This window comes from Ictalurus punctatus, chromosome 6 (genome assembly GCF_001660625.3).
Source record: "Ictalurus punctatus breed USDA103 chromosome 6, Coco_2.0, whole genome shotgun sequence".
Lineage (NCBI taxonomy): Eukaryota > Metazoa > Chordata > Actinopteri > Siluriformes > Ictaluridae > Ictalurus > Ictalurus punctatus.
This window is the reverse complement of record NC_030421.2, coordinates 23,803,500-23,812,632: the sequence shown is the minus strand read 5'-3', so window position 1 is coordinate 23,812,632 and position 9,133 is coordinate 23,803,500. Positions and strand designations below refer to the sequence as shown.

The window sequence follows — 9,133 nt, the reverse complement described above, 5'->3', positions numbered from 1 at the left end:
ACTGTATCTATCCAAAAAATACATATGTACAGTATTATATGCCAAGGAACAATTTTTGTCAATAAGGAGAACATAAATGATTGAGATTATTCAGATTGGCAAATAGGCCTTCTTTTAATAGACTTCAAATATTTACAAAATGCATACATCCCTCAGTAAACACTCCAATTATTTACACAGTGCAGTCCACATATAACAGTTAAAAGTTCGAACAGAGCTTATCCACAGACTTCTAAAATGTGCTCGGGGTCTTTCAATTTAATGTTGAACTAATTTCATGCTGAGGTGCAAATGAAGTAACACTTAATATTGCATCAGATGCACAACATCAACAAACTCTATCATTCAAAACAACTTGTGTGCAAAAATAATAGAACACACCTTCAATGCAACATTCATCACGAGATCATCTGCAATTCAACAAGCTTATTGACACTCCACCAAACAGAACAGTACAAGTAATAAACAGATAGTTCCTCCAGATTCCTCCTTAAAACCTTTTATGTTTTAGTAGGCAGGCCAGTCTTGTATCATTTTTGATGGATCTGAAAACATTTACCGGACAACACCTCAGCATGTCAGAAAAATATACTATGTACATAAAGGTACAAAAAACTGCAAAAGATTGTCTTGGATAATTCCTCATGTGCTAAAATGAAAACAGCATCCTACAAATGGCACATATAATTTCACTGTGGGTATGCTTTCGGTTTCCGCTGATCATGGGAAGAAGAGGTCTGTAGGCTTTTCATATACACTCACTGGCCACTTTAATAGGAATAGCTGTACAGCTGTTCAGTCATGCAATCTAATCACATAGTCATGTAACAGCAGTGCAATGCATAACATTCATCTGTATAATTTTATGCATTGTGCTACCTGACTGGCTGATTGGATAATTATGAATAAGCAGGTGTACAGCTGTTCCTATTAAAGTGGCCAGTGAGTATATACAGGTAGCTTATCCACTGGAAGGAGTGAAGCAGTGTATGTAGTCCTTTGATGAGCAGGGCTCAGGGGCGTCGGGGCTCCAGCTTGTGAGAAAGTTGGGACAGAGTACGTTGGTTGTCAATCACACTGATTTGTCGCACATAGAGCCGAACATCCTGGTGGTTCTTGGTAGCTTGAGGTGCTTCATGGTCTACAAACATGATAAAATGACACAAAGGGAGTGCAAGTTACTTTGGGTGTGTTTTGTTTATATTCATGTTATAATTTAACTGCTAATACGTTAAGATGGCAAATGCCATTTGTCATTATAATTATATGTAATTATGGAAAGTTATAATTATAATATTATATAGATATATAATTTAAAAGACCCTACTGGCTGTCATAATACATAATGTTAACTGATTCACACAGTGGTGAAAAAGAAGAACGGGGGTTTCAGAATTACCAACACATACCAACACAGCCACAACCTACTAACCCAAATTACAAAAGAACAGCATATGTATTGCACATAACCTGCTGAATAACCAACTAAACTGGAAATATATGTTCTTCATGCTGTGGACTTACTGAAGGGCTGACTTCTGCAGTATCTTATTATCCGGACTGTGTTGGCAATCATTCGCTGAAAAGTATATAAACAATGTAATATTCTAACACAGCTCCATTGAAATGTAATATATTATGAACTCTTTACATTCTGTACTTATTATTCAATTATTCATATTAATACATGTCATTCAGTAACTACTATGGATATTGTAGTGACTACAGAGAAAGTTACTGGAAGGATTTATAGTTAGAAGAGCAATAGCTCATGGCTCGTAGGAGTTTAAATGGTTAAATGTTCTTAAATATAATTATTTACAGATTAACTACAAAAAAACTCACCATTTTCTCAAAATTCACCAAACTGTCAACAAAAGTCTTGTTGCCCTCATGAGTAAACGTCATATCTGACAGGAATATAAAATCAGAAATTAAACAATAACAAACAATTATAGTCCTTTTTAGCTTAATAACCTCATATATGCTCATGTAATGCACAGTTATAACATAACCCTACATATGTTTTGTTATAACCCTGTCTCTATTATAATCTGCTCTGTGAGTTGTTTGCTTACTTCAGATTTTTGATAAACTGGAATTGAGTGTTAAAAGCAGTTTGGCCTACTTTACACCCACCTTTAATCAGTAAAGGCATGAAGGGTATGATGGGTGGGTCCAGCTTAGCGACGGTGAGGCGGTATGCTCTGTGGTTCCTAGAGGGGTCCTGAAACGTTCACAGAAGGACAGAGAAAGTGTGAGGAAGTGAATGAGAGATGCAATTTGCTTAATACTGTTTCCATATTTACTTTAAATGATGTAAGATTTTAGCTTACCATCAAGTTTTCATACTCTACATAAACCTTTTTAAACTTGCTGGGCAGTTTCTATAAGGAGCAAAGAGTAAAATACTTTAACGGTTTATTTTTCCTAAATGGCAGATGCTCACAGAGTTACCAATTTAGATGTGTGTATGAGTTCTTATAACATGTGCATCACACACACAAAACACATATGTACTGCTATTACATACTGATTTGAGGAAGTTCAAAACTGACTCCAGTGTATAACGATGATGATGATGATGATGTAAAATCTTACCTCCCATGTCTGACTGAGCCGGCTGACTGCTGGATTACTTAATCCCATAATAATAGCAAAGAACGAGTTCAGATTCCTAAACTCTTTACAACTAAGAAAGAGAAAGATAGAGAAACATACACATTATTTTAGCTAACTAGTACATTTTTGGATATGTACCAAAATAATAACTTATACTTATAAAGTAATTGTGCTACATTCTTGTGATTTCAATATTGAAAAAATAATGAGCATTCTACTCATTATCATAGAGCCCTAGTGTCTTTTTAACGCTTATGAATCATGAAACTTTGTCCTAAATAAAAAGCAAATTAATATGAGTCTTACTGGGCAGCAATTTTGATGAATTTCTTGAGCAACTGGACGCGTTTGCTGAGGGTGGAGCAGAGACACACCTCCGTCACCACCCAGAGCTGGATCTCATTGAACCGGCGCAGAAAGAGATCTAGATTCGCCGTAGCCTTTTTAAAGTGCTGCCGGCCAAATGTGTGGTAAATCAACTCGTGCTGAAAGAAAGCAGAGTGAATATCATCAGTCCTGCTGAAAGAAACACAGTGTGTGTGAGTGTGAGTGCGTGTGTGTTTGTGTGTTTGTGTGAGACATTGTCACTAGTTTGGCCCACACTCTGTCTGGTTCATTATAGTCTCTGAATAACTGCAGTGAGCTGTTACATGTCTCACTTCAAACACTGTATATTTGTGGTTTTCCATTGGTAGAATGAGCTACACCTGTTTATCTTGCATCTCTTAAAGTATCATCTCACTACTGTGGACTTCTGTGAGCTCTTGGTAATGTGATCCTATTGCACTCTCTTGTGTTATGCCTTACTATTTACCAATGTTATTTATAGTCTCTTATTTTGTAACATTTTTTTTTTCCTTGAATGAATAAATGTAAATGTGTGCATGTGTACCTCATGCACACAGTTGAAGAGTTCCCATTCATAAAGGGTCATCTGGTAGGCCACCTCTTTGGAGCTCATTAGCTCAAGGGTGGACATGGAGCCAGCAGACGGTCCCTCTTGCTCTGGTAGTGGAGTCTGCACAGTAAAGCATAATAACCACATAACAATAGGCTTGTACACCTGTACACCCACAAAAGATGTTGCTTTATAGACATCTTTAGACCATGAGTACTTGTTTTTGAAGTGTTTGATGTGTTTTCTTTAGAAAGTTATGTTTATATTGCTAAACTTGGTTTCACTTTATACATACACTTTATGCAAACTCCTGTAAATTTACAGCATTTATCCATCTATCCATTTTCCATACCACATATCCAATACAGGGATGTGTGGAGCCTGGACCCTATCCCAGGGAACTTTGGGCACAAGGCGGTTTGACACCCTGGACGGGGATGCCCAACCCATCACAGGGCACAACTGCACACACATTCCCACACTACGGACAATTTGGACATGCCAATCAGCCTACAGCGCCTACAGACTTGGGACAGGGGGAGGAAACCAGAGTATCCGGAGGAAACCCCCAAAGAACGGGGTGAACATGCAAGCTCTGTGCACACAAGGCGGAGGGAGGATTCAAACCCCCAACCCCCCGAGGCGTGAGGCAAACGTGCTAACCACTAAGCCACCGTTGTATTATTGAGCAGGGTTGTACTGTAAACGATTGGTCAGTTAAAGCATTCAGAGTTAAATACCAGAAAAAGCAATGCATAATGGGATATCTAGCATTTTAAGATAGATATCGCTTTGAGTCAACATCGGAAAATTTTAACGACTATTTTAGGCAAACACACACCCTCTTTGAGTTCAGTTTTATACATTAGTAAAAACTTTGATTTAGGCTAGTAAAGCACTGAAATTGGTCTTTTAGTGAAAGTTCATTCAATGGTAGAGGTGTTTGAATTAGTGCAAGCTAGTTGAGGGAATTGATGACTCAGTTAAGCCATGTTTGAGTCCCTTGAGCAAGACCCTTAATCTTCAACTAGCCAGTTGTATCCTGCCTCAGTTATAAATTGCTTTGGTTAAAAGCGTCAGTCAAGTACGAAAATGGAGTGAATTATATTTTATGTTCAATTTACAGTATATAATACTGGAAACAAAGTGATATACAGTAATAAGTACAGTGATTACCCATAAATATAAAAATATGTGCTGTAAATTTACAGAGTTTTCCTGAAAATTCTGCTGCCGCTAAATTACTATAAATCTTACAGGAAATCGCAGGACTGCTAGAAATCAACAATGTAAGTTACTTTGGAAAAAGAAAGTCTGCCAAATGAATGTGTGTGTGTGTGTGTGTGTGTATTTGCTCCTGACTCCTTTACCAGTGAGTTAATCTGTTCCCTGGAGCAGACAAACAGACGACCATTAATACTGAGGGAGGAGAAGATGGACACTTCATTGGGCTTCAGCACCACTTTATCTGAAAAAAAAGAAAAGAAACATCTTATTAAATTCTCACGGCCCCTAGTCTAATCAGTGACTACCTCTATCATTATCAGTGGTGCCAAAAATCCCTGGTCATGGTTTTGAGTCTAAATATAGTGCGTTATTATTGTTTTGGAGCACTCTTTTCCTGACGTGGAGCCGAGGAGTGTGTGTTCTCCTGCCTGGTTGCCATAACAGAGTGGTTGCTGTTCTATAATAACCCTGAGCCCTCACTTCTGAGCCGCACATCTTTACCATCACAAACCTCTAAATGTGACAGTTATGCTGTAATACATCTGTGTAGCAACCAGGTGTAGACACATGCGCCAAACAATGGCTTCACCAACTACATCAGAATCTCTATGACAAAAATAATGTAATCGTACCATAGTAAACAGTAGTAGATTTGCAGATTTATGTGTGTGTGTGTGTGTGTGTGTGTGTGTGTGTGTGTGTGTGTGTGTTTGTGTGTGTATGTGTGGTGGTTATGAAGGTCAGTATTAGGCCACAATGGAAAAGCCTGTCTCCTCTCCAGCAGCCACAGTGGTCCGCAGAATTTTATACAATGCAGCGACAGTGATGCGCTTCTGAAAATAAAGCATTCGTAAGGCAAACTGCCAGAGGTCACACACTTAGAGAACATTAACATAGCTATTCATCAAACACACTAGAAAATTAAAGTGGTATAATGAAGCACTGACCAAGTTTAAATAAACATTTTTTTTTCCACAAGAGGTGAATCGATTCTCAAAATGACTAATAAAAAGAAATAGACTGTGCATAGATAAATATGGGTGTGTATGTTCTCACCACCAGCTGAGCTAAGGTGAACGACGAGAAGGTCGTCTTGTGAGCCCAGTTTATCTGATACAGCAGACACAACCTCTCTGACAGAGGCAGACACAGGCACTCGGATGGTGGTGTAGGTGTGGTCGCTACAGTACACCTTAAACAGAACTGCATGTAAAAAACACAGTAGTGGTTAAATGCATGGACAAGCAAGAGTCTGATGAGCCAATGTTTTTTGTTTAACACTCTTAATTACCATCAGCTGTTCAACACTTCGAACATTACTGACTCTGCCATCCAGGGGTTAAACTGGGGATTTATAATGTGGGACAGCCCTGCTTCTTTCAAGGTATTTGATGTTTTACCTAATCAACTGCATATTTTTTGAAAGATAAACGTTTTTGAAATTTTGAAATTGATCCATGCAATACGTTCCAAAAAAGTTGGGACGAGGCAATTTAGGACTAATAATGATGTGACAATTTGAAATAAGAAGGTGATGTGAAAGGTGATATATGGAGCCTCCAAAAAAGACAAGGATGGGTCAAGGCTCGCCAATCTGCCAACAGATGCATCAGCAATATTCCAAGACTTTGAGAACAACATTCCCCAAATACAAATTGGTAGGATTTTGGGCATTTCACCTTCTACAGTGCACAATATAATTTAAAGATTCGAGGAATTGGGTCAAATCTTGGTGCATAAAGGCCAGGGCCGAAAACTACTTCTGAATGCGCGTGATCTCCGTTCCCTCAGACGTCACTGTCTTAAAAACCGTCATGAGTCTGTAATGGATATCCTGACATGGGCTCGGGAATACTTTGGTAAACCTTTTTCAGTCAACACCATTTGCCGCTGCATCCACAGATGCAAGTTAAGGCTTTACTATGCAAAGCAGAAGTCACACATCAACACTGTCCACAAGTGCCGCCGACTTCTCTGGGCTCGGTCTCAGTTGAGATGAACAGTAGCACAGTGGAATCATGTTTTGTGGTCTGATGAATCAACATTTCAAATAGTTTTCGGACAAAACAGCCGTCGTGTTCTCCGGGCCAAAGAGGAAAAGGACCATCCAAGCTGTTATAAGCGTCAGGTCCAAAATCCAGCGTCTGTCATGGAATTTGGGTGTGTCAGTGCCCATGGCATGGGTAACTTGCACATCTGTGAGAGAACCATTAATGCAGAAAGATATGTACACATTTTGGAGCAACATACGCTGCCATCCAGAGCATGACAACGCCAAACCACATTCCGCCCGGATTACAAGCACGTAGTTGCGTAAGCAGAGAGTGCGGGTGTTAGCATGGCCTGCCTGCAGTCCTGACCTGTCTCTGATTCAGAATTTGTGGCACATTGTGAAGCACAAAATAAGGGAACGAAGGCCCTGTACAATTTCATTCAGCTGAAGAAATGCATATTGGATGAATGGGGGAAAATTCCACTTGCTAAACTTAACCAACTGGTGTCTTCAGTTCCCAAACACTTAATAAGTGTTATTTAAAAAAAAAAAGGTGCTTTTACACAGTGGAAAACAGTCAACTGTCCCAACTTTTGTGGAGTGTGTTGCAGTCATCAGATTTGAGATATAAAAAAATAATAATAATAATTAAATTCACAAAGTAAAATATCAAATAATGTGTTAATAATGTGTTATCAGTATAGTACAGGGTGAATTGAATTTTCAAATGACTCTTTTTGTTTGTTTTTTGCATTTTCCATACTGTCCCAACTTTTTTTCGGAATTGGGGTTGTATATATATATATATATATATATATATATATATATATATATATATATATATATATATATATATATTTATTTATTTATTTATTTATTTATATATTATATATGTGTGTGTGTGTGTGTGTGTGTGTGTGTGTGTGTGTGTGTGTGTGTAAGGCAAATGCAGGAAATGTTGTATGAAGCAATGATGCCTTCAAAAATAATGCAACTTTAAAAAACTTCTATAAAGGGTCAACAACAACAGTAAACTAAATAAAAGTCAGTATTTGGTAAGACAACCCTTTGTGTTTAAAAAGGCATCAGTAGTCTCAGGTACACTCTGTGCAGTTTTATAAGGAAATTGATAGTTTTTCTAAGCATCCCAGAGAATCTGCCACAGTTTTTCTGGAGACAGTGACTGTCCTACTTGCTTCTGTGTATCCAGGTAAACTCTGACAGTATTCTTTTATTGTGTCTGAATAGTAGTCTATTAGGTTATATGTCACTTTCTTTACTAACATACAAATGTTGTTCTGTAAAATAAAAATCTTTATTTTTTCTGAAAAAAATTGTAGATCTAAAAAATTTTTTTTTTCACATACACATACAAACACATACATTTAAAATATATTTACACACACAAACACACACACACACACACACACACACATATATATATATATATATATATATATATATATATATGTGTGTGTGTGTGTGTAAGTAATTTGTGTAAGTAATTTAAACAAAAAATAAATAGTTGAATAATTACTGCTTTAAGGCAGAGTTAAACCCCTACCATGCAAGATTTAAATACAATTCAAAGTCAGGGATACTTACTCTCATCTGTACTTTTGATTGGCTGTCGTTTCTGCAGTTTCTCATCTCCCATGCTGAACTGGCGAAGTAGCACTTTGTGCTGAGAGCAGAGGGATTAAACATAAACTACTGCAGACATATGTAACAACGTAAATCACTCTGTTCTTTCACAGATACACTATTATTTCCTCACCTTTTTCTGAGAAGGATTCGCATCATCTGAGCTGAAAATAAAAACGAACGGATTCAACATGGTGAATACTGAATTAATAGCTTTCATCATGGCCTCTTAAAAACATTTTAAACCCTGACCAATGGCAACCAGAGGAAGAATAAAGTCTTACTTCTGTTTGAGGACAGATTCCAGCTCAGGGAGCTGATCTTTGAGTGCAGGAATACATTTGGCATCTTCAGATACTGACATGTAAAAATCCTGCACCATAAACAATAAAATAAACTCAGCATCATGCAAAGAGAATCCACACATAGATAATCCACAGATCTGCTTAGATCTGCTACAGATCTAACAGATCCACAGATCTGCTACAGTTGTGTGCAAAAGTTTGCATTTGCTTTCTGGTTGATTTAATGTGTTAAGATTACAGCAGTTGGACATAAACCAGCATTTACATTTATTAGTTCAAAAGTTTGAATCCCTCTTATCAACACTGCAAGCCATAATTCAGAAATGGAAGAAACATAGATAAGAGCACTTACAGAGAGTGGGGAAAAAATAACTTGGGGGTGGGTGGGGGGGGGGGGGGGGGGGGGGGTAGTGCCTGAGAGACTCTCGGAAAGCCGAAACAAAT

At 37.9% G+C, this 9,133-nt stretch overlaps 1 protein-coding gene across 1 annotated transcript in view; it reads right to left on the bottom strand.

Moving 5' to 3' along the window:
- Positions 1-80: 80 nt before the first annotated feature.
- rapgef4a (Rap guanine nucleotide exchange factor 4a) overlaps positions 81-9,133 on the bottom strand; it is a 44,271-nt gene continuing 35,218 nt past the window's right edge. The window contains exons 18-30 of the mRNA XM_017470250.3: positions 8,669-8,757; positions 8,518-8,548; positions 8,346-8,424; positions 5,804-5,950; positions 4,891-4,988; positions 3,515-3,640; positions 2,929-3,107; positions 2,602-2,692; positions 2,337-2,387; positions 2,140-2,227; positions 1,846-1,910; positions 1,525-1,579; positions 81-1,141 (exon numbers count right to left, since the gene is read on the bottom strand). Of these exons, the coding sequence (XP_017325739.1) occupies positions 1,014-1,141; positions 1,525-1,579; positions 1,846-1,910; positions 2,140-2,227; positions 2,337-2,387; positions 2,602-2,692; positions 2,929-3,107; positions 3,515-3,640; positions 4,891-4,988; positions 5,804-5,950; positions 8,346-8,424; positions 8,518-8,548; positions 8,669-8,757 (1,227 nt within the window). The 3' untranslated portion in view covers positions 81-1,013. The remainder of the gene's footprint in view (positions 1,142-1,524; positions 1,580-1,845; positions 1,911-2,139; positions 2,228-2,336; positions 2,388-2,601; positions 2,693-2,928; positions 3,108-3,514; positions 3,641-4,890; positions 4,989-5,803; positions 5,951-8,345; positions 8,425-8,517; positions 8,549-8,668; positions 8,758-9,133) is intronic.